This window comes from Cetorhinus maximus, chromosome 14 (assembly GCF_964194155.1).
Source record: "Cetorhinus maximus chromosome 14, sCetMax3.hap1.1, whole genome shotgun sequence".
Classification (NCBI taxonomy): domain Eukaryota; kingdom Metazoa; phylum Chordata; class Chondrichthyes; order Lamniformes; family Cetorhinidae; genus Cetorhinus; species Cetorhinus maximus.
In genome coordinates, this window is record NC_135892.1 from 33,523,452 (window position 1) to 33,549,862 (window position 26,411).

Below are 26,411 nucleotides of genomic sequence, written 5' to 3' on the forward strand. Positions count from 1 at the left end.
GCAATAACTTTTCTCACAAGTCGGTTGTGTGGCACTGTGTCAAATGCCTTTTCAAAGTCCATGTACACCACATCAATAGCATTACCCTCATGACCTTTTCTGTTACCCCTTCAAAAAACCCCAAGTTAGTCAAACACCATTTCCCCTTTAGAAATCCAAGCTGGCTCTTCCGTATCAACCCATATTTTTCCATGTGACTACTAAATCGATCCCGAATAATTGTTTCTCGAATCTTGCCCACCACTGCACTTTGTAACTTTGCAAAAAACGCATTTCGTGCCCAAAGTGGACAATTTTATTGATTAAGATTACTGTCCTGAAGTGACCACACTCAACTGCTTTCATATTAGGCTGTATCTATAGTATAACTGTTTCTGTCGTTGATTCCTTCCGAGCTCCGTATCATCCGCAAACTTTGAAATTGTTCCCTGCGCACCAAGATCTAGATCATTAATATATATCAGGAAAAGCTGATGAGCCCAGCCAGTCTATTTCCTCCTTGCCGTCACTTCAGAACAATAATCTTTAATCTAACAAAATTGTTCATTTTTGATACAAGCATTTTTTTGTTCTTGCACCTTTGACAGGCCTAGTCTATAAAGCAATAAATACTTGAGACTTGTGGAGCAGTTTCTTTGCACCAGTGATATTCCTCAACAAAAAAGGCATCCAGCTTGGTTTAGGGCACTTTCCGTTAAGGTACGGCTTAGCGTCTCCACTTCATCCCTTGGACTCTGGTCTGTTAGATATGTGCAACATTTAACATTTGATATCCAGGCTCTGAGCGGATTTGAGCAAGAGGATGCAATATTATTAGAACAAATGCAGCATTTTTGTTTATTTGTTCATGGGATGTTGATGTGCCTGGCAAGACCAGCATTTCTTGTCCATTCCAAATTGTCCTTTAAGATGTTTCACCATCAAGGCATCTAAACTATTGTAGACCATTGGTGTGGATACACCCACAGTGCTATTAGGGGAGGAGTTCCAGAATTTTGATCCAGCAACAGTGAAGCAACAGCAATATAGTTTCAAACCAGGAAGGCCTGTGACTTTGAGGGGAGCCCATGCGCCTGCTGCTCTTGCAGGTTTCGAAGGATCTGTGATGAGTCACTGCAGTGAATCGTGTAGAAGATACACACTGCTGTCACTGTGCACTGGTGGTGGAGGGAGCAAATATTTAAGGCAGTGGATGGGTGTTGATCAAGTGGGCTACTTTGTCCTGGCTAGTGTTGAGCTTATTGAGTGTTGTTGGATATGCACACATCCTGACTGGTGCCTTGTAGATGGTTGACAGATTTTGGGGAATCAGGAGGTGAGTTACTCACTTGTAGAATTCTCAGCACCTGACTTCTTCTTATAGCCACAGTATTTATATGGCCAGTCCAGTTCAGTTTCTGGTCAGTGACAACCCCAGGACGTTAATGATGGGTGATTTCAGCACTGGTAATACCATTGATCATCAAGAACAGATGGTTAGATTCTTTCTCTTGTTGGAGATAGTCATTGCCTGGCACTTAGGTGGCAAGTGATATCTGTGCCATACATCAGCCTAAGCCTGAAAGTTGCCCAGGTTTTGTTGCATGCAGGTATTTTGAAGAGTTGCAATGCAGAATATCTCCTACTTTGGTTCTATGTAAATTTTTTTATTTGATTAAACTTCTGTGAAGTACCTTGGGAACGTTTTACAAATTGAAGGCATTATGTAAATGTTGATGTAGTATGACCTTTATTTTGTGCATGATATTTATTTCAAACGTTTTCAGATGCATTGGAATGAAGTTAAAACTTACATTTAAATAAAGGAGTACAAAGAACACACTAGAGCACTGTGAAGGAAGACAGTATTCCAGCTGCTCTTGGTAATATTTGAAAGCATTTCATAGGGTAGCCTTTTATGCATTCTCACCTTCTAACTTTTATCGCTCAAGCTCACAGCAAGTTTGTCCTGCCTTAATTGCAAGATTGTTTCCTTTATAAGATTCGAAAGTTGCAGTATTTACCCTAAGTAGATTATTTGAAAATCTGAGTGGGCTGAAAACACATATTTAAAAATAAATTAACAGTCACTATTATTTGATATATTAAAAAGCACATTGGATCATCAGCCTCAGATGAGGGAGTATCTTAATCACTGAGCTTCTGCACAACATTAGTGCATTAGTAATGATCTTTTTCTAATCTCCTCACTTCAAGCAAAAAACTTGCTGGGGTGGCCGGTTTTCTTGGTCAGCAGCATAGCCTGCAAGTTGGGTAGGACCTCACCCTGGGCTATGGTGACCCCTCGATATATTGATGAGCATTTTTAACATTGGGACACGCTCATGGTACATCTCAACAAATAACAAAATCTTGTTCAGTGCACCTTGTCTTCCCTCTAAAGGAGAGCTTATGGTTAAGTGTAATATAGTGTTTAGGATAGACCATGTTTATGAAATGCTCCAAACTGATCTGGATTTTCTGGAGGCAACAGCTGACAAACTCATCAATAATCTTTCAGATATTACACAACTTTGAATGCTGTCTTCTCAACAAGGGAATACTTCAGCTCTTTAAGGCAAACAAAAGCTGAATAATGCTAAGTTGTCTGGCTGTCTCATTCCAAGACATCACAGGTTGACTGTTTGAAATAAGGAAAATTTAACTCTGATGCAATGGGGGTTGTCATCTGAGCTTATTCCTTGGTTAAGGCACATTATTCCAATGAGGTTTGCTTTCCAATTAATTATGCTATCCATATCTGACCTGGGAGTGTATGATAGTGACACTGTATGTGAAGTAGGAAGTATTCCATTCACAGGCAAAGTTTCAGATAAGTAGTCTTTAGATATCTTGCAATTTCTCAAATCCAGTGAGTCCCCGATTAATGACTCATGCACTCAACACTTTTGCGACATTATGAACTCAAGGATTCCATTTAACAAGACATTTAAGGTTGTGCATTTAATGTGTTTCATTGGCACCAAGATGTAACTTTTAAACTCCAAGTCTACTACAGATGTTCTCCTGCACCCAGTATAAATGGAACCTGTGTTCTTTAGGATCAAAGTTGACCTTTATTGCCAATATCAAGTCATATGATAAAGTGACCCAGGGGCTCGGAACAGTGAAACTCCTTTGTTATATCACTTGCAGTAACTTTTCATGTGCTTTGTATGCTCTCCAACCTTTCGAGAGATAGACTACTTAAGGTTATAGTAAGATGAGAGCATAAATCAATAAACATGCTTACTTTACCATTACTAAATGAAAGAGTAGAGCAACATTTGTAGATAAATATCATCATTTCTTGACTTTATACTGTAGGTATAACTGCCTGGCAGGAAGCCAGCAGCTTGAGCACTCATCTTCTCCAAGCTCTTCCTGTCCAGGGATTGACTAGTAAAGCTGCCAAATAAGGGATAAGCTGCTTCCTCTTCCTCCTTACATCGCTATCCCCCTCCCTGCACTCCCCCTCCCTGCACTCCCCCCCCAAAATAAAATTGGTGATTCTCCTGAAATATGACCAGCTTAGCTCACAGGAAAGTAGACACCACACGGTAATCATCTAATCCTTTTCTGACATCGTTTAAGGAGTTCTACTGTCTCAACTTGATGTGGAATTTAAGAAATACTGTCCTGAAATAATGAAAAAGAAAATTCACCAGAATGCCTGATTGGACTTTGTGTGCCAGAGGCATCATTCCACAAACTTTCTAAATTAAATCCACCACTTACCCCCTTCCTCATGTTTAATTCTTTGTGAGCTAAATTTGATTGCATTGCCTTAATATGAGTTATATTAGGTCCTTGCATGGTGAAATAGAAATTCAAAAGTTTGACAACCAATTGAATGAGAAAATATCAGCTTGTTCTTCTAGAAGATTGAGTTTAATTTGCACTGTCATGAACCTTATAAAACTCAATGAATCTGCTGAGGAAGATGAATGGCCCCTCATAATAGTGTCAAAAAATAAATAGTTAAAATTGATCCATCCTCAGAGGCAAATACAAAATGTTCAGGACCAAAGTAACGTCATGGGTTCCATCAATTGGCCTTCAATCCCTTTCTGAGGCAACTCCATCTGAACATCTTAAATGTCTTTTAGCTGATTAACAATGACACATATAGTGGCAACACAAAACCCTTGGCCTTGACTCATAGGATCAAACTTATTTTTCTCCACTGTGGTCTTATTTAAAAACAGTCTCACGTTTTCCAGAAAATGGTTGTATACAGTGAGGAATTTTGTATGATAACTCTGGCTTCTATATAATGCCAATTCTTGAAGTGAGAATGTCTTCAAGGTTTCTCCTCTGAAAGTAGGTAAATCTACAAAAAAAATCAAATGACAGGCAACCTAACTTTGCTAATCAGAATATTTAAGTTACTAAGTGTCTGTTGAAAATGGAAATCCTCAAAGCTGTTTTAATTTTTAAATGGTGCTAACTGAAACCCTCAAATACTTCCAAGCAAACTATGAAAGATTAGAGCAATCAACATCATTTATTTGCTTGGTTTATTGTGACTTTTATTTTTTCTCTTGTAAATTGCAGAAAGAAACATAGCACTTTAAAAGTGCATTGGTATCTAGAACATGATGCACCTCCTAATAAATTCCAACTGCATCTCTCCTTCCAAAAAACCTAGAAAAAAAGACAAGGGATATCAGGTTGGGCAGCATCCATCAAGAGAGCACTTCAATTCATGTATCAATTAGAGACCCTGTTAACCATGGCTTCATTCTTTGCACTTTTGTCAGAAGGTTGTGGATTCAAGACCCATTCCAGTACTTGAAAGTCAGCTTGGATTTTTGATTTCGAATGCAGCACTGAGGGAATGATGCATTATCAGAGGTACAGTCCCTCAGATGAGGCATTAAATCAAGGCTGCCACTGTCCACGCCCGCTCACCTCCACTCGACTGCCACGCCTCGCTGGCCGGCCGCCTCCCCTGGGCTCCCCCCGCCCCTCCCCTGGGCTCCCCCCGCCCCTCCCCTGGGCTCCCCCCGCCCCTCCCCTGGGCTCCCCCCGCCCCTCCCCTGGGCTCCCCCCGCCCCTCCCCTGGGCTCCCCCCGCCCCTCCCCTGGGCTCCCCCCGCCCCTCCCCTGGGCTCCCCCCGCCCCTCCCCTGGGCTCCCCCCGCCCCTCCCCTGGGCTCCCCCCGCCCCTCGCCTCCCATCCCCTCGCCTCGGCATGCCCCCAGTATCAAGGCCTACTCTGGTGACGACTCCTCCCAGTCACATCAGGGCGATTCCTCCAGTCTCCTTTAATCTCCACAGGTCCCTTCACTATGACTAGAGAACGAGTCTCAACCAGCATCCTGCCTGGTGGCTATAGCCTTTTCCCCTGCTGTTTACAGCAGCTGCAGTTTTTCATGTCTATCTGTTCACTCTCTGTGTCAGTAAGTCTGGCACCAGGTGTTTAAAAAAAAAATGGCCCCTTGCTTTCAATAGGGCTTGACCTGAGCCTTTGTCACCTTGGCAGCCAGGCTACATAAGCTTATCGCCAGGCAGAACTTGTAGGAAGTCACATGCCGCTCTCCATTACTCTATTTTACTTTTTAATTAAAGGAGACAGTTTAAAAGATAACCATCCTATAAAATCTCACGTTCGTAACACCTGAAAAAGGAAGTCTGTTGGATTTATTCCCATTTGAGTTTGATATAAGCTCAAAGATTTGAGTTGAAAAGGAGCAATGCTGAAGTTGACAAAATGCAGTGGGAAGAATTTCCATGTCTACATTTAAAAGCCAATTTAAAAACATAAGTTGTAACTTGCTGCAAAAATCCAGAAAACCTTTGAAGTGCATTTGTGATTACTTTCTTTTTCAGACCAAAACTCTATTTTCATCAGAATCAGTTAACAATACTGGTTCCTTGAAAAACTATACAAGAAGAAATCAAGCAAGTGGCTTTTGTAAAACTTTGAAAGGAAATGCAACTGGACTCAACATGCTGGGGTCTGGCAAGAAACTGAGGTCTGTCAAATTTGTGAACTTGTTTATGCTTGAACATTTCCTATGAATATTATTTGCTGAAGTCTCTCTAGCTGATATTCTTTTGCTTTCAAAACTTGTTTGTGACGTTAATTGATTCAGGATATTACAGTGTCTGGGCAAGTCAAAATCATGGTTTTATGCCCTTTCTAACAAAGTTCATATAACACAGAAGGAGGCCATTTGACCCATTGTGCCTATGCCACTTCTTTGGTAGAGCCATCAAATTAGTTCCATTCCCCTGTGGTTTTCCTATAATCCTGTGTTGTTTTCCCCTTCAAACATTTATCCAGTTTCTTCTTGAAACTTACTATTGAATTTTCTTTCAGTGCTCTCGCGCAGTGCATTCCAGACCTTAACCCTCCGCAGGAAGGATTGTTTCCTCTGGTCCTTTTGCCAATCCAGTTAAATCTGTCACAAAAGCAACATACTGAAGATGCTGGAAATCTGAAATAGAAATAGAAAATGGTGGAAGTACCCAGCAGGTCAGGAAGCACCTGTGGCAAGAGAAGCAGAGTTTATCGTGAAACGTTAACTCTCTTCCTCTCCACAGATGTGCCTGATGAGCTGAGTATTTAGCATTTTCTGTTTTTAGTTTTACTATTATCTGGTTTCTGACCCTTTTGCCGCTTCTAATAGAAACCATTTCTAACACAATTTTGCAGCAAGCATACCTTTCTAAATTTGAGGGTTTACTTGAGTGCTGCCAAGAGAACTGTGGTTTGTATTTTCATTAAATCTCGTGTATGTTTAATGCAACTTCTTGAGTATACATAAAATACTGTCCTTTGGGAATTTAGCATGTCAAATTTTCAAAATATGTTCTGGTTGCATCAAATTGTAGATAAGAAATTTCTATGATTAAATGGCCTTTTTCATAATGCATTATTTCTGTGCTTTTGAAACACAGCATACAGCTTTGTGTTGGGCATATATTTTAAGAATGAAGTGGAGTAGGTTGGATATTTAAGAAAGTTGAGGCTGCATTGTGATGAAGCCTTAGTTCATTAGATGCAAGGGGCAAGTGAAGTTGTAGAGAACTGAAGTACAAAGTGCTCAAAGTAATCGTAAAACCCAGGGATGATACAAAGATACAACCACAGCTGGAAAAATATAGTCTCACACTACTTTGTCTTTAATACAAAGTTTTAAATGTGTATCTGTGAGAGATATACTAACTGCCTGAAAACATTAACAGATTTTGTTAGATGGCATGAAATTCTACTGTTTGACTCAGAGGCTGCAGAAGTGTTGGCTTTGATCAACTTACTCAGAATAGGCTGGTGTAAGTTTTTCACCTTCTCGAACTTCTTATTTGGCACCATCAGTCTTGTGGTGGCTGTCTGCCAGCCAGTTTGGATGTTTTTACCAACCCCTTTCTCTCTCTCTCTCTCTCTCTCTCTCTCTCTCCACCCCCCCCCCCCCCCCCCCCCCCCCCACCCCGCACACACACACACACACACACACACACACACACACACAAGCTGCTGTTGCTACTTATCAGTAGATAATTAAAATGGCATTTTCTACAGAGCATGTACTGAAATGCTAAATACCTTCTGTTTACAGTGAAAGCATGTCAACTGTGACCTCACAACTTGCACCAAACAAAGAGGTTGATAAAAATCGAAACAAATACTTTGTAATTAGTGGTCCTTCAAGTCCAGGAATTGTTGTTCGGGGAAGGCGTTTTCATCATGCCAATGCACAGTCAATTGTAAAAACAGCCGCACAAAGGTAGGTATGCCAATCTATTGTTATTATTTTGGTGTTCTACTTATCTGGATTAGAACCTTGAAGCATTATTTTATGTAACAAGAGTAGAGAAGAATACTCTAAATTTCTTCTAAGCTGTTGGTATACACAGGAATACTGAATGGAATTTGTCTTGCTGTATTTAGAAACATTGAATCTCTAGCAGGTTAGCTATATTGGCAGAGGATTAGGCTGATCAAGAATGGCATGTACCCTAAGTGTAATTATTGCTGACCTTCAAACAATTACTATAAATGTCAACAACCTCGAAATTTAGATAAAATGTGTTGTTTTCATTGCTGACACCTATAGTTTATACCCTTGCCCTAGATTGTAAAACTAGTTGAATTTCAAACAACTGCTAATGATCAGAACTTAATGTTAACTAGTTACCTAACTGATTCCTGAGTGAAGAAGAGTCAAGCTGTCTCTCCAGGTCAGGTTCTGAATCTGGATTTAAGCTGTGTTGATATAGTGATCGTAGATTGATGTACACTGAAAATGCTTTGCACAATTGCTACAGATGCAGTGATGAATGCCTCACAGCTGTAACACTGCAATTCACAACCTTGCTTACTCGTGCTGTTTGTTTCATCTATAAATGCATATTCAGATGAAAAATAGAGATGCAAGAGAATTGAACGTTTTCCATCTTTGTCATCTAGGAACAGCATTGAATACATTCGGCTGGGATATAGCGTGTCCAGATGCAGGATAGAACTTCTTCAATTCTCTTGCCACCAGGCGTTAATGCCAACCTACAAAAGGCATGCACTACTCCAGTCCTGTGAAATTTCCATTTCATCAGAACATAAGAAATAGCAGGAGAGTGCCATCAGCTGATGGAGCCTGTTTCAGCATTTAATAACATCATGGCTGATCGGAGCTTGGCCTCAACTCCACTATGCTGCCTATTCCCCATACCCTTTAACTCTTCTTTAGTTCAAAAATGAGTCTTTATCCAATGAACCAGCCTCCACTGCTCATTGGGGAGAGAATTCCAAAGGTTCATAACTGAGAGAAGAAATTCCTCCTCATGACCTGTCTTCAATGGGTGACGCTATATTCTGAAACTATGCCCCCTATTTATAGATTTTCTCATGAGAGGGATCATCCTCTCGGCATCCATCCTGTCAAATCCCCACAAGATCTGACATGTTTCGATAAGATCAGCTCTTATTCTTCTCAACTCCGAAGATTATAGGCCCGACCTGCCTACCCTTTCCTCATAAGACAGTCACTTCATCCCAGAAGTCAACCTCGTGAGCCTTCTTTGATCTGCCTCCAATGGAAGTATATCCCTCCTTAAATAAAACTGCCAAAATTGTGTGCAATACTGCAGGTGTGATGTCAACAACGCCCTGTACAGTTGTGGCAAGACTTCCCTATTTTTATACCCCGTCGCCCTTGCAATAAAGGTCAACATTCCATTTGCCTTCCTAGTTACTTGCTGTACCTGCATGTTCCATGTACGAAGGCACCCAGATCCCTCTGTACCGTGGCATTCTGCAGTCTCTCTATTTAAATAATATTTTGCTTTTCTATTCTTCTTACCAAAGTGGACAACTTCACATCTTCCCATAACCCATTTGCCAAATTTTTTACCCACTTATTACACATATTTATATCCCTTTGCATTTGTGTTCTCCTTACAACTTGCTTTCCCAATTACCTTGGTATCATCAGAAAATTTGGATACATTGTACTTGGTCACTTTATCTAAGTCATAAATATAGATTGTAAATAGTTTAGCCCTGGCACTGATCCCTGTGGCACCTCACTTGTTGCTGTTTGCCATCCTGAAAATGACCCATTTATCCTTACTCTGTTTCCTGTTAGTCAGCTAATCCTCTATCCTTGCTAATATATTACCTCTAACATCATGAGTTCTTATCTTGTGTAGTAACTTTTCATGTGGCACCTTCCTAAATGCCATATGGAAATCCAAATACACTACACCTACTGGTTCATCTTTATCCACCCTCTTTGTTACATCCTCAAAGGGCTCTAATAGATTTGTCAAGCACTATTTCCCTTTCATTAAGCCAAGTTGACTCTGCTTGATTTTATTATGATTTTCTGAGTGCCCTACCAGTACTTGCTTAATAATGATTCCAGCATTGCCCAATTGTTGTTGTTAGGCTAACTGGCCTATAGTTTTCTTGCTTTCAGTCTCTCTCCTTTCCTGAATTGGGGTGTGAAATTTGTGGTTTACCAATCCACTGGGACCTTTACAGAATTGAGGGAATTTTGGAAGATTACAACTGATGCATCTATTTCGCACACCATCTCTCCTTAGGCCTGCTAAGGCTATTAGTTAGCAAACTGTGTATGTTTTTGCACGATGGACTTTTGTCTGCTCAAACTTTATTATCATGTACTTGATAGACTGCTGAGGTTTCCACCCCATCAGTCTGAACTGGAGTATTGCACCCAGCTGTTTTGGGGCTGTTTCAAAAGTTGACCGAACAGTTCAGAGTGCAGGAGAGCATGCTAGGAGCAGCACCAGGCACAGCTTAAAAAAAAAAGAGGTGTCAACCCAGTGAAGCTACAACACTGGACTACTTGCATGCCCATCAGCATAAGCAGCATGCAATAGACACCCCATGAACAAATTTTCTTTAAAATCAAAGCTTTGCAGTGCTGCCACGTCCAGTTGTGAATGGTGGTGGACAATTAAACAACTACCAGGAGGAGGAAGCTCCACCTATATCCCTGCCCTCAATGGTAGAGGGGAGGAGCACATCTGTGCAAAACACATGGCTGAAGTATTTGCAATCATCTTTAGTCTGAAGCGCTGAGTGATCCATTTTGGCCTCCTCCCGAGTTCTGCAGCATCACAGATGCCAGTCTTCAGCCAATTCGATTTACTCCACGTGATATCAATAAATGGCTGAAATCACTAGTGTCAGGAAGATATAATAATGTTATTGAAATTTATTGTAAAATAGTGGTATCTATATCTGTGTGCGTGTGTGTCCCTGAGGAAATATGTATAAAGGAGCAAAGGCTGTGTGTAAGAGTAGACATTTTTAAGATCTAGCAAATATGAAAAGCCTTCAGCATCTAAGCCTCAAGCTGTCTTCAAAGAACTGAAGTTAAAAAAACTCACTGTGAATTCAATTGGTTCAGGGTATTGTGTGTCAGCTTTCCTGGGTCTTTTAAAATCTGTGTCTTACTGTTTGCCTTAACGAAAGTGTAACTGGGAGTCAGGCTAAGTAGGGGATTTAGAAGTTATTATAGTAGTAATTTATAGACATGTATGTGCTTAAAAATCATTTTTCTTGTTAATAAATGTTTAATTTTGTTTTGTAAAGACCTATAAGACTTGGTGGCCTTATTACTACTGAATTGACATCAAGGCACTATTTGACCATGTGTGGCATCAAGGAGCCTTGGCAAAATTGAAGCCACTGGGAATCAGGAAAAATCTCCACTGGTTGCAGGCATACCTAGCACAGAGGAAAATGGTTGTGATTGTTGACAGTCAATCACCTCAGTCACAAAAAATGTTGCAGCATGTTGACTCTGCCTGACTATTATGAGTTTCTAAATGTCCTGCTACTGCCTTCTTAATAATGGATTCTAACATCATCCCAGTGACGGATGTTAGACGAACTGGTCTATAGTTTCCTGCTCTCTGTCTCTTTCCTTCCTTGAACAATGATGTTACATTTGCCATTTTTCAACCCACTGGGACCTTTCTAGAATGTAAGAAATTTTGGAAGATTACCACCAATGCATCCACTATCTCTGCTGTCATATTTTTAAGACCCGAGAATGCAGGCCAAAAAGTCCAGGAGACTTGTAAGCCCTTAGTCCCATTTATTTTCCCAGTACTTTTTCTCCAGTGATCGTGATTATTTGAAGTTCCTCCCTCTCTTTTGCACCCTGCTTTTCCACTATTCTTGGGATGCTTTTGTGTCATCTACTATGAAGACAGATACAAAATACTTCTTCAAAGTCTCTGCCATTTCCTTGTTTCTCATTATTAATTCCCTAATCTCATCTTCTAAGGGACCAATGCTTATGTTAGCTGCTCTTTTCCTTTTTATAGACTTGTAGAAGCTTTTGCTGTCTGTTTTTATATTTCTTGCTAGTTTATTCTTATATTCTAATTTCACCCTTGTTACTTTTTTCATCCTTTGTTGGTTTCTAAAAATTTCCAAATCACCTTGGCTATTACTGACCTTTGCAGCATTGTACATCTTTTCTTTCAGGTTGATGTCATCCTTAACTTCATTTGTTAGCCACAGATAGTATCTTTCTCATAGATATATTCCATTGAGAAAGAAAGACTCTATGCTAAGAGTTATGAATTATCTTCTTAAATTTTGGTCACTGCATTTTTTTCATGGGATGTGGGCGTCAAGAACGTGTTGGTGAGCTACCGCCTTGAACTGCTGCAGTCCATGTGGTGCAGGTATACCCACAGTGCAATTAAGAAGAGTGTTTCAGGATTTTGATCCAGCAACAACAAAGGAATGCTGATAAAGTTCCAAGTCAGGATGCTGTGTGGCTTGGAGGGGAGCTTGCAGGTGGTGGTGTTCCCCATGCATCTACTGCCCTTGTCCTTCATGGTGGTAGAGGTTCCAGGTTTGGAAGGCACTGTTGAAGGAGCCTTGGTGTGTTGCTGCAATGCACCTTGTAGATGCTACTCACCACTGCCATTGTGCATTGGTGTTGGAGAGAATGCATATTGAAGGTGGTGAATGGGATGCCAATCAAGCAGGCTGCTTTGGCCTGGATGGTGTTGAGCCTCTCGAGTGTTGTGGCTTTTGCACTCATCCAGCCAATTGGAGAGTATTCCATCACACTCCTGACTTCTGCCTGGTAGATGATGGACAGGCTTTGGGGAGTCAGGAGGTGAGTTACTTGCTGCAAAATTCCTAGGCTCTGACCTACTCCCGAAGCCACTGTATTTATGTGGCTGGTCCAGTTCAGTTTCTGGAGTTAGTGGTAATCCCCAAGACATTGACAGTGGTGGATTCAGCAATGACATTGCCATTGAATGTCACAGGGAGATGGTTATATTCTCTCTTGTTGGAGATGATCATTGCTCACCACTTGTGTGGCTCAAATATTACTTGCCGCTTGTCAGCCCAAGCTTGAATGTTGTCCAGGCCTTGCTGCATTTGGACACAGCAGCTTCAGTAGCTGAGGAGTAATGAATGGTGCTGAACATCGTACAACTATCAGCGAGCATAGCCACTTCTGACCTTATGATGGAGGGAAGATCATTGAAACAGCTGAAGATGGTTGGGCCTAGGGCACTACCCTGAGGAACTCCTGGGACTGAGATGATTGACCTCCAACAACCACAACCATCTTCCTTTGAGCTAGGTATCACTCCAACCAGCGGAGAGTTTTCTCCCTGATTCCCATCGACTTCAGTTTTGCTAAGGCTCCTTTATGCCACACTTGGTCAAATGCTGCTTTGATATCAAGGGCAGCCACTCTCACCTCACCTCTGAAGTGAGTTCAGCTATTTTGTTCGTGTTTTGACCAAGATTGTAATGAGGACAGGAGCTTCTGACCAGCTCTGGCAGAATCCAGAACTCTGTCAGTAAGCAGGTATTGCTGAGCAAGTGCCACTTGATGGTACTGTCGGGGCCCCTTCCATCATTTTTCTGATGATCGAGAGTAGGTTGATGGAGCGGTAATTGAGCGGGTTGGATTTGCCCTGCTTTTTGTGAATGGGACGTAGCTGGGCAATTTTCCACAGTGCCGGGTAGATGCCAGTGTTGTAGCTGTACTTGAGCAGCTTAGCTAGCGGAGCAACTAGTTCAGGAGCACAAGTTTTAGGTACAATTGCTGGAATATTGTCAGTGCTTGTAGCCTTTGCAGTATCTAGTGCCTTCAGCCTTCTTGATATCCTGTGGAGTGAATCGAATTGACTGAAGACTGGCATCTGTAATGCTGGGGACCTCAGGAGGACGCCTAGATGGATCATCCACGAGGCACTTCTGGATAAAGATTCTTGCAAATGCTTCAGCGTTGTCTTTTGCGCTGATGTGCTGGTCTCCCCCATCATTGAGGATGGAGATATTCGTGTAGCCTCCTCCTCACTTTATTTGTTCAGTTGTCCACTACCATTCACAACTGGATGTGGCAGGATTGCAGAGCTTGACCTGTTGGTTGTGGGATCTCCTCGCTCTGTCGGTCACATGCTGCTTCCGCTGTTTGGCATGCAAGTAGTCTGGTGTTGAGGCTTTACTTGGTTGTCACCTCATTTTTAGGTATACCCTCCTCCACTCTTCTTTAATCCAGGGCTGATCCCTGGTGTGATGCTAGAGTCCGGGATAAGCCGGGCCATGAGGTTACAGCTTGTGGTTGAATACAGTTCTGCTGCTGATGGGCCAAAGCGCCTCATGGATCCCCAGTTTTGAGTTGGTCGATATGTTTGAAATTCGTCCCATTTAGAATGATGGTGCGCCACCCTTGGTGATGGACATTGAAGTTCCCCACCCAGAATACATTCTGTGCCCTTCCTACCCTTAGTGATTCTTACAATAGGTGTTCAAAATGGAGAAGTACTGATTCGTCAACTGAAGGAGGGCGGTAGGTGGTAATCCGCAGAAAGTTTCCTTGTCCAGGTTTGACCTGATGCCATGAGATTTCATGGGGCCCAGAGTTGATGTAGAGGACTCCCAGATCAACTCCCTCTTGACTGTACACCACTGTGCCGCCACTTCTGGTAAGTCTGGCCTGGCGGTGGGACAAGACCTACCTGGGGTGGTGATGGTGTGTGGGACATTGTAAGGTATGATTTGGTGCGTATGATTATGTCAGGCTGTTGCTTGTCTAGCCTGTGAAACCACTCTCCCAATTTTGGCACAAGCCCCCAGATGTTAGTAAGGAGGACTTTGCAGGGTTGACAGAGCTGGATTTGCCATTGTTCTTTCCATTGCCTTTGTCCATCCGGTTTTATTCTGTTTTGACTTTTCTGCCACAGTTTGGTACAACTGAATGGCCTGCTGGACCATTTCAGAGGGTAGTTGTATGTCTGAAGTCACATGTCAGCCAGACCAGTTTAGGGCAGCAGATTCCTTCCCTAAAGGACATTAGTGAACCAGATTGTTTTTTTACGGCAATTGATAGTTCCATGGCACCGTTATTGAAGACTAGCTTTCAGTTCCAGTTTTTTTGTTAATTAATTACATTGATTAATTAATTAAATTCAAATTCCACCAGCTTCCATGGTGGAATTTAAACTGGTCCTCGGGACATCAGCCTGGGCATCTAGATTACTAGTCCAGTGACGTTACCACTATATCTTAGAACAGCATGACCTGGAGCCAACCACAGAGCAGGCTATACTAAACTTGGTATTGCGCAACAAGATGCGATTAATTAATGGTCTTATAGTGGAGGCGCCCCGAGGTAGCAGCAACCATAATATGTGTGAATTTTACATTCAGTTTGAGGGAGAGAGGTGTGGGTCCGAGACTATATTTTTAAACTTAAATAAAGGCAATTATGGGGGCATGAAAGCAGAGCTGGCTAAAGTTAATTGGCAAATTAGGTTAAGGGTTAGGTCAATAGAGATTCAGCGACAAACATTTAAGGGAATGTTTCAGAATAGATACATTCCAACGAGTAAGAAAAAGCCCAAGGGACGGACATTTCATCCGTGGTTAACTATAAAGGTTAGAGATGGTATCAAACTTAAAGACAAAGTATATAATTGTGCGAAGATAGGTGGAAGGCCAGAAGATTGGACAGAATATAAGGAACAGCAAAGGATGACTAAATGATTAATAAGGAGGGAAAAATTGGAGTACAAGAGAAAGCTAGCCAAAAATATAAAAACAGATAGTACGAGTTTCTATAAATATTTTAAGAAGAAATGAATTAAGAAAGTTAGTGTTGGTCCTATAGAAAGTGAGTCTGGAGAATCGATAATGGAAAACAAGGAAATGGCAATAAATTGAACAGGTATTTTGCATCAGCCTTCACAATAGAGGATACAAGTAATATCCCAGAAGCAGCTCTAAATCAGGAAATGAAAGGGAGGGTGGAACTTGGGAAAATTGCAATTGGAAATTGGTACTGAGTAAATTGTTAGAGCTGCGGGCTGACAAAAGCCCAGATCCTGATGGACTTCATCCTAGGGTCTTAAAAGAAGTGACTAGTGAGAAAGTTGATGCATTGTTCTTAATTTTCCAAAACTCCCTAAATTCGGGAAAGGTTCCATTAGATTGGATGATAGCAAATGTAACTCCATTATTCAAAAAGGAAAGGAGACAAAACGGGAAACTACAGGCCAGTTAGCTTAACATCTGTCATAGGGAAAATGTTAGGAGCAATTATTAAAGAAGCTGTAGCTGGGCACTTGGATAAGTTCAAGGTAATTAGGCAGAGTCAACATGGTTTTGTTTAAGAGAAATCATGTTTAACCAACTTATTGGAGTTCTTTGAGGAAAGTTGTGCTGTGGATAAAGGGGAACCAGTGGATGTACTGTACTGAGATTTCCAGAAGGCATTTGAAAAGGTGCCACATCAAAGGTTATTATGGAAAATAAAAGCTCATGGTATCAGGGATAACATATTAACATGGATAAAAGAGTGGCTGGCTAACAGGAAATGGAGAATAGGCATAAATGGGTCTTTTTCAGGTTGGCAAGATTTAACGAGTGGTGTGCCACAAGGATCAGTGCTGGGGCCTCAACTGTTTACAATTTGTATAAATGACTTGAATGAAGGGATGGATGGGATGGTTGCCCAACTTCCTGATACAAAGATAGGTAGGAAAGTAATTTGTGAAGAGGACATGAGGCTAAAAACAGATACAGATAGGTTAAGTGAGTGGGCAAAGATCTGGCAGATGGAGTATAATGTGGGAAAATGTGAAATTGTCCATTTTGGCTGGAAGAGTAAAAGAAAGGCATATTATCTAAATGGTGAGAGATTGCAGAGCTCTGAGATGCAGAGGGATCTAGGTGTCTTAGTGCATGAATCGCAAAAGTGTAGTCAGCAGGTACAGCAAGTAATTAGGAAGGCTAATAGAATGTTATCATTTATTGCGAGGGGAATTGAATATAAAAGGGAGGTTATGCTTCAGTTATTCAGAGCACTCGTGGGACCACATCTAGAGCACTGTATACGTATTGGTCACCATTTTTTAGGAAGGATGTAATTGCATTTGAAGCAGTTCAGAGAAGGTTTACCAGGCTAATATCTGGAATGGGTGGGTTGTCTTATGAGGAAATGTTTTACAGGCTAGGCTTCCACCCGCTGGAGTATAGAGCAGTGAGAGACGACTTGATTGAAACACATCAAGTCCCCTCGGGATCTTACAGGTGGGTGTGGAGAGGATGTTTCCTGTTGTGGGAGAAGTTAGAACTATGGGCCACTGTTTGAAAATAAGGGGTCGCCCATTTAAAACTGAGATGAGGTGAAATTTTTTTCTTCAGGGTCGTGAGTCTTTGGAACTCCCTTCCTGAAAAGGCGGTGGAAGCAGAGTCTTTGAATATTTTTAAGGTAGAGGTGGATAGGTTATCGGAGGTAGGCGGGATGCAGATTTCAAGTTACTATCAGATCAGCCATGATCTTAAATGGCGGAGCAGGCTCGAGGGGCCAAATGGCCTCCTCTTGCTCCATGTCCGTATGTTCATACTATGGCATTGTCTTTTTTTTATGTATCTAAAACTCTGGAGTTGCGTCTGAATCTAAAACCTTCTGACCTGACACTGCTGCCACTTGAGAACAATTCTTGCTTCTCATTGCTTTTAAAAGTGCCAATCCAAAGCCACATTGTTCAGGGTTTAATGGAAAGTGCGAGGGATTGTTGCCATAATCTGTAAACCAATTTTCTTTGTTGTCTATCATCTGCTGATTACTTCATCAATTCAGCTGTCTTGCAGATAAGCAGCTGTTTTTAAGCCCCTGACCACAGGAAGAAGAGTCACCTGAGACCTTAGCTTTAAGTGGCCTTTAACTTTTTGGCTTAAAGAAACAATGACCTGTATTTTATTCATTTCTGTCATTTGAGAATATTGAGAGCATGTATTTAAGTTTTTATCATTTACTGTAGTTACATTGTTTAGTAGTCAGGATGCATAAAATGGATTTTGACATAGAATAACCAAAATTTCAGATGACTTTTGGATGATTTGTTCAGATTATTGCACTAAATTGCTATTGTGGTTTATTTTGATGGCATCAAATGTGCACCTAACCTCCAATAGCAGTTTTTGAAGTAACCTTGTTTAAGCCTGACACTGTACAATGTCAGATTCCAATCACCACATAAGAAAAGTCAAGGATGAAAATTGGACATTTTGGCCATAGAAACTCTTCCCTCTAGCAATTTTATTCATTATAATCTTAACTTTTCATTAATTTGGTATTTTTGGTCCTAATTTCAAATAGTATTTTTATCTATGCCATTAAAAAAAATTTGTACACCTAACAAAAGCCTCCCCTTCACCCTCACCTTTTTTAAACTGTAGAGCTTGGGTTTGTTGAACCCTAGTTTTTTGTAAAGTATGTTTTCAGAGTCCTCAGCCATAATGAGATACTGACTTGCTGCAAGCACCATCAGAACATTTGGGCAGTGTCCCTGTGATTTTTTTGTAATCGATGCTTTCTGTAGGTGGGAGAGAATCTAACCTTGTAAGTTGTCCCCTTTTGCTCTTTCCTCTCTCCCTTCTCCAATGCTTGTACATATATTTGAGGCCTATCGACCAGAATGGTCTGCCCGAATCACATTGTAAATCCTGACCATAGAATCATAGAAAATTATAGCAGAGAAGGAAGCCATTTGATGCATTGTGTCTGCACTAGTGCTTTAAAAAACAATCCATGTTGTCTGAATGCTCCGCTCTTTACCCATATCGTTGCAATTTTTGCTCCTTGGAATATTTATCCAAATCCCTTTCGAAGGCATATATAGGGCAGTGTGCTTCATAAACTAACCACTCATGCTTAAAATGGCTTTTGTTCATGCCACCCCTGGTTTTTTTGCCAATCATCTTAAATCTGCAACTTCTGGTCCTTGACTAGTAGAAACAGTTTCTGTTTATTTGCTCTATCTAAACCCTTCATGATTTTAAACACCTGTGTCAGATTTCCTCTTGGTCTCCTCTGCTTGAAACTCTTTCGAGTTATCAACAGTCACAGATTGCAACTCTTTCGAGTACAATCACAGTTCTTGGTTTTCCGGGAGTGGGACATGAACCCACAACCCTCTGATTCAAAGGCGAGGGTGCTATGAACTGAGCCACAGCTGACACCTCCCTCCTCTGCTTGAAGGAGAACAGCTTTCCAGTCTATCCACACAGCTGTGATCCCACACTCCTGGAACCATGCCTGTAATTCTCTTATTTTTCTCAAAAGTTTTCACGCCCTTCCTAAAGTGTGCCATCCAAAATTGCTTGTATATATGTTTGGGGCCTATCGACCAGAGTGGTCTGGCTGAATCACATTGTAAATCCTTACCATGGAATCATTCTCAGAAGACTGTGTGGTTACTAATCTGATTTGGTTCTTTTTGCATTTAAACTTGCTTTAGCAATAAAGGTCTGCACATGATTGGACTGTAAGATCAATGTGCAAAATATTGAAGTGCAGCTACCTTAACTAAATCACAAACTTGAGGTGAACCATAATGGTGTAGAATCTGAGTAGCATCACTTGGAAATTCCTCAACAGGAATTATTTTCAACTTGTAATAAACTTTTTGTGGCATTTAATAGGCACAGCAGTAATTTGATCCAAATCCCTACAAAAAAGTTATTGGCAACTGTCTATTGAATCATAAACTCCAAAAATCTCAACCCACTGTAACTGGAATAGCTAATATTAATTGAAAGTGGCAGATGCAAGTTGCAAGCTTGAAGATCTTATTCTGATATTGTTCAAGTTTACAATACAGTGTAAGGAGATAAAGCTAGAATATAATCTTCAAGGTGCATGGAGTAAAATTATAAGCTGTTCAAATTTGATTGGAATTTGTTTTTAATTTCATGGCTAAGCATATATTTTGCTTAGAGCTAATATTGGAAATTTTGTAATTGAAGATTATTTCAAAGATAACCAGAGTTGGTTTTAAGGAGTCTTTTCTTATGTAACTGGAATAGCGCTGTAATTGCCTTTTTAAAGAAATTGAAAGATACAAACATGTAATATACTAATAATTTGCTATGTGTCAACCTGTAACATTAATCTGAGATTATTACCTCTTGTTTTCTTTCATCTTTTAAAGCAGTCTTGGCTTAACTGATGAGGGGTAAGTGTCATTGATGTGTTTGTATATCAGCTGGGCTTGGCATTTTACAGCCTCATAAATAGCTTCATTTGGTGTCAATGCTTTGTGTGCTTCTCATTTGCTTGGGACTTCATTTAAAGTGTGTTCAATCAAGACATGAAAGTACGCTGTTTTACCTGCCCTCATGTTAGTGTTTTATCTACCATGATGGCATTTTTCCATTTCCCAGAACTGGTGCTCTGAGTGACCTTGTCAACCCAGGAGTCATTTTTTGCCTAATTAGTATTGCACATTAAACATCGCAAAAATAATGCAGGATGTACTTGATGTAATTCTGATCATACTGTTCATTGATCCAACCACTTTAAATTTTGATCTCCGTTGCTGAGCTCAATATTAATGCTTTCGAAATTGCCTCAGCTTCATCTTGCCGTTCTGCTATTCACTAACAAATTTGTGCAATCAACATTAATCTCTGCTCCAAAGCTGGAGATGTTTTTCTTGTGCGGTCATTCTAATACAGGATCTTGGTATTTTAAATCAAAGCAGTTGTTTGCAAACAGTTATGGGACTGAAGTAGTTTCAGATTGGAATAGTGCTGAATTGGCTTAGTTTGAAGTATACAGTACAATGTCTCAACGAATGATCATTAGTCCACCATTATACAGTCTGCTGCTCTACCAAGTTTACTATTATTCAGCCTCTTTGCATCAAAGCTTATTCTGAGTGTGGTTTGGATTGAGAAATCAAATCTATTTCATTGCAAGCCTATAGAAAGTAGTTAGTAACAGTTTTTATTGTGAAAGAATATTTGTGAAATTCTCAAAAACCATTTTGTACCCAAAAGGATGAATCAGATTGTATAAAGAGCTGAATATTTGTTTGTGCACCACGATTTGTGATAATTCTCAATACGTTTTGCTCAAGTCTTTGGTATAGTAAGCAACCCTGTACAAGGTAGCTAGCTATATTTTCACTTGTATCATAGAAGTACACTATTGCTTTGACATTCAAGCCCAATTTTGATTAAACTAGAATCCATTATGACAAATTGGTTCAACTTGTATTTTAATTCTCTTGTTTTGCACAGGTGTAGCCTCTTAGATGGATACTTGTCTATCCTAACATGCTTTGCATAACATAGCTTAATGCAGTATGCCTAATAATGAAACTTCAGGTGTGCTATCACTTAAATATAGGATGACATGAATAATAGGTCCCATACTTAAGTGCTTCATTCAAAGGCATCTCGCTGCCATGTAAATGCAAGCTTCTTGTCAAACCTAAATTGTGTGTTTTTCATTAGAATATGAATTGTACGTGCTCATGTTTGTACCTTGTGATTTATCATTTTTTTTAAAAGTTGTTTGATGCAGAATTACTCCCAAGAACCTAGGCTAATTTTCATTGGTTTTATATATAACTACATAGGATGTGCATTGTGAAACAGGCCACTGAGCCCAGCTGGTCCATGCCAATGTTTATGGTCCGTATGAGCTTCCTCCCAATCTCATCATTTAATCATCTGATACAATCAGCATAACTCTGTTCCCTTCTCCATCACATGTTTATCAAGCTTCTCCTCAAATGCATCTCTGCCATTCACCACAACTATTCCTTGTGGTAGTGAGTTCCATATTTTAACCACTGTCTGGATAAAGAAGTTTAGGGAAGGAATCCTTATTGGATTTATTAGTGACCATCATATACTTATGACCCAGTATCTTTGCACATGTTGAACAACCTTTACTCTGCAGTAAAACAGAATTCTATCTCCCTTTCCCCAATTGCTTTGTAGGTGGAATTCCAGGAAACTTCCATTTTTGCAGAAGTAATAAATCAGTTTGGATCAGACAAGCTTAAAACAGTCTTTGCTTTTTAATAGCAGTGCCTCTTCGAACTGAATGTGGATAGTCACTTCTGTAAGAGTTGGGTTTTGCTTTAGATCTGTGGGTAGTCTGAATATTGCAGGCGGGGGCAGGGGTTTGCAGGGATGCATCCTTTTTGTTTGTTGAGAAATGTATTAAATAAATGCTGTATCATCTGTAGAAATTGTGCCATGGGCTGGAAAATCTTTTCAGTGTGAAGACCAATTTTTATCTTAAAATTCATTGTATGATTTCAGAAAAGAATACCCAGCCGATGTTCAAAGGGTTCCAGTGGACAGTATTATTTTAATGGAGTCTGATGGAAGAGGTGAGCCTGAGTAGTTCAAGGCTGATTTATGTTTTCGTGTTTCTACCTTGATGGTCTTATCATTTCTGTGGTCACCGCACAGCTACATTCAGTTAAAGGTCAGTAGGTAGATGGATGAGACTAGTTACATGACATTAAACAGGCGAACACTATCTGTGGAGTGGCTAAAATAAAAAAAACAAAAATGCTGGAAATACTCAGCAGGACAGGCAGCATCTGTGGAGAGAAAAACAGTTAATGTTTCAGGTCTGTGACCTTTCAGGCCTGGACTGGCTGATCTGCTCCAGGTTCAAGTAGTGTTGAGTGCAAATGTGCTATGACACTCACTGCAGATCAGATTGTTTGGTGCTGTGATTCAGAGTTATGTTCTCAAAACTGATATTGCAGGTATGCATCTTAAATAATTTATTTTTGCAGGCATACTACAAATTTAATGATCTTTTTGTATTAAGCGTATTGCCAATTTCATAAGCTCTTTACAGAGAGAGATCTTTGCTTTTTTGTTAGATGTAGACTCTCCAGAATTAGAAGAACAGATGTATTCCATACCAAATATCAAAAGACGTGTTTTGACGAAACGACTAAGAGAAGGATTAACACCAGCATTGCAGGAATCAACAACCCTTGAAGCTTCTGCTCCACAAAGTCCGACACATACTGAGGTAGGCACTAGAGATTTTATTTCCGGATATGTAGAGATTGATGGTGCTACAGCTATAAATGAAAGAGAATGCACTGAAGTTTATTGCTAATGGGAAGGACAGGGTTGATTTTTTTTTTGATGCAGTTGGGATATTTCAGCAACTGCCAAATAATTTTGGGGATAAATTAGTGGCAGTTGATATAATTAATCTGTTTATTTTGGGCTATGTTAATCTGGGTTCCGTATTCTGATGTGTGCTGCCAGTTGTCTCTGTTAGCGGTACCTCTACAGAATATCAATTTTAAAAAACACTCTGCACTACATGAGGAAGTATTAATCATGCAGAGAGTATTCACAAGTATGCACTGTGTGAGGTCATTTGCAGAGGTTACCTGTTTTATTAAAAAAGCAAGCTTTCCAATTGGTGCAGGTAGTAGTTCAAGTTGATGGGAATTGGGGTGCAAGTCTGGTTGAAATATTCAAAGCAGGTGAGACTCAACTGTCTGCCAGTACTACAAGAACATAAGAAATAGGAGCAGGAGTAGACCATACGGCCCATTGAACCTGCTCTGCCACTCAATATCATAACTGATCGTGGGCTTCAACTCTACTTTGATGCTCATTCCCCACTCCTAAAGTGAAGTGATCAATTAGGTTATAGTTGCAATTAGTGCCTCTAACCATGTGATTTGGAACAGCAGTATTAAAATCTGTAGCTAAGAGAAAACATTAGTTTTCTCCCCAGGACCATCTCGACTGAAGTTGCTCAGGGATTCCAATTCCCAAATTACATCAATACCTGTTTTGCCAGCTTGCATTCCAATTCCCAGATAACATCAATACAGGTTTTGCCAGCTTGCATCCAATCCTTTTTGGCCCTGGATACAAATCACAGCCCCTGTTCTCCCTCCTCTTTGAACCCTGTCCCCATAAGCTTCATGTACACTCGCAATGTCTTATCCTCTCTCCACCCTACAGTGCCCTGCATGCAACGTGATCTCGTGGTACAAAGTAAATGAGCATTCTTCTTGATCTTGGTAGTGATTCGATTTCAAAAAATAAACTGATTTCGTATCTTTGATTGGCTCTGTGCCTTGAATAGTTTTCTAAGCAGTTTTAAAAACCGCTCAGTGAGCATGTGTTCTTGTTGATTATTTCTGCAAGGCAAATGTCAAGAAAGCCTACTGTATGGTGTGTGTATATTTCTGTATAAATTTTCAAATTATGCGGTTGCCTTTTTAATATTATATGTGTTTAACCATGTAGACACACATGCTCAGTGGTAGACTTTCATTCAGAATGCTGGTACTGATTTTTTAAAATTACAAAACTGGACCTGAAATTGCCTGGCACCTGGGCAGAAAATTATTCTCTAGACCTTGCACCATGTTCCCTTTGCTATGCAAGCAATGAGTATGTGATATCATCGAGCTTAGTTACATTGTGTATTGATATTTGAACTGAGTAAATTTTGTCAGATCACTGGTAGGCAGTTTTATAAAAATGCTTTGGAATGAACAAAAGACAAAAATATGAGACTCAATGTGTGTAATTATAGCCATAAGTTAAAGCAGAAAATGGTGGAAACATGGCAGGCCCATCAACATCTTAAAAGAGGAACACAGGTTCATGTTTGGCTGGAAGCTGTTTATCAGTAAATAGTAAATCTGTTAAACTGGCATTTCAAGTCAAACAAGGAGAGTTGGTGGTGTAGTGGTAATGTCACCAGACTAACAATTCAGAGGCCCAGGCTAATGCTCTGGAGGCACGATTCAAATCCCACCATAGCAGCTGGTGGAATTTGCATTTAGTTAATAAATCTAGAATTTTTTTAAAAAGCTATTCTCGATAATAGTGGACCACGAAACCGTTGATTGTTGTAAAAACCCATCTGGTTCACTAATATTCTTTAGGGAAGGAAATCTGCCTTCCCTACCTAGTCTGGCCTACATGTGACTCCAGATATACTGCAATGTGGTTGACTCTGAAATGGTCTAGCAAGCCACACAGTTGTATCAAACACTACAAAATTCACAAAAGGAAAGAAACTAGATGGAATACCCGGCATCGATCTAGGCACCAGAAATGAAAATGGCAGTCCTGTCGACCCTGCAAAGTCCTCCTAAGTAACATCTGGGGGTTTGTGCCAAAATTAGGAGAGCTGCCTCACAGATGAGTCAAGTAACAGCCTGACATGGTCGTACTCACTGAATCATAGCTTAACAGACCATATCCTAGACATCACCATTCCTGGGTGGAATTCCAGGCAGGAGGTGGCAGCACAGTGGTATATAGTCCGGAGGGAGTTGCCCTGAGTTGTCAATATCGACTCTGGACTGCATGTAGTCTCACGGCATCAGGTCAAGCATGGGCAAGGAAACCTCCTGCTGATTACCACCTACTGTCCCCCCTCAGCCGATGAATCAGTGCTCCTCCATGTTGAACACCATTTGGAGGAAGCACTGAGGGTGGCAAGGACACAGAATGTACTCTGGGCGGGGACTTCAATGTCCATCACCAAGAGTGGCTCAGTAGCACCACACCTAACTGAGCTGGCCTGGTCTTGAAGAAAATAGCTACTAAACTGGGCCTGAGGCAAGTAATGAGGGAGCCAAAAAGTGGGCAAAACCGACTTGCCCTCTTCACCAATTTATCTGTCGCAGATGCATCTGTCCATGACAGTATAGGTAGGAGTGACCGCCGCACAGTCTTTGTGGAGACCAAGTCCGCCTTCGCATTGCGGAAACCCTCCACTACCACAAGGCTAAATGGGATAGGTTTCGAACAGATCTAGTAACTCAAAACTGGGCATCCGTGACTACGGGCCATCAGCAGCAGCAACCACAATCTGTAATTTCATGGCCCTGCATGTCCCCCACTTAGCATTACCATCAAACTAGGGAATCAACCCTGGTTCAATGAAGAATGCAGGAGGGCATGCCAGGAGCTGCACCAAGCATACTGAAAAATGAGGTGCCAACCTGGTGAAGCCTCAACACAAGATTACTTGCATGCCAAACAGTGAAAGCAACATTCGATAGATAGAGCTAGCGATCCTGCATAAGCAATGGATCAGACCTCAGCTCTGCAGTCCTGCCCCATCCAGTCATGAATGGTACTGGATAATTAAATAACTCATTGGAGGAGAAGGCTTCACAAATATCCCCATCCTCAATGATGGGGGAGACCATCACATCAGTGCAAAAGACAAGGCTGAAGCATTTGCAACAACGTTCAGCCAGAAGTGCCAAGTGGATGATCCATTTTGGCCACCTCCCAAGATCTCCAGCACAGATGCCAGTTTCCAGCCAGTTTGATTCACTCCATGTGATATCAAGAAACGGCTGTAGGCACCGGATACCGCAAAGGAACCTGACAACATCCCAGCAATAGTATTGGAGACCTGTGCTCCAGAATTAGCCGTGCCCCTAGCCAAGCTGTTCCAGTACAGTTACAACGTTGGCATCTACCCGGCAATGTGGAAAACTGCCCAGATATGCCCTGTCTACAAAATGCAGGCCAAAATCAAATCGTCCAATTACTGCTCCATCAGCCTACTTTCAATCATCAACAAAACTATGGAAGGAGTCATAAACAGTGCTTTTAAGCAGCACTTAGTCAGAAACAACC

General features: G+C 40.9%; 1 protein-coding gene across 9 annotated transcripts in view; it reads left to right on the forward strand.

The window, feature by feature from the left end:
* Positions 1 to 26,411, forward strand: part of senp6a (SUMO specific peptidase 6a) — a 159,951-nt gene that overhangs the window by 50,902 nt on the left and 82,638 nt on the right. For 2 of the 9 annotated variants that reach the window (XR_013578665.1, XM_078556770.1), the window contains exons 4-9: positions 5,813 to 5,958; positions 7,546 to 7,713; positions 8,397 to 8,498; positions 19,940 to 19,963; positions 22,068 to 22,138; positions 22,646 to 22,800. Coding sequence is in view for 8 of the 9 variants with exons in the window: in XM_078556770.1 (XP_078412896.1) it covers positions 5,813 to 5,958; positions 7,546 to 7,713; positions 8,397 to 8,498; positions 19,940 to 19,963; positions 22,068 to 22,138; positions 22,646 to 22,800 (666 nt within the window). In the remaining variant the exon portion in view is untranslated. Of the gene's footprint in view, positions 1 to 4,742; positions 4,837 to 5,812; positions 5,959 to 7,545; positions 7,714 to 8,396; positions 8,499 to 19,939; positions 19,964 to 22,067; positions 22,139 to 22,645; positions 22,801 to 26,411 lie in introns of all 9 variants that reach the window. The other 7 variants (XM_078556776.1, XM_078556777.1, XM_078556771.1 and 4 more) reach the window with 7 other exon arrangements.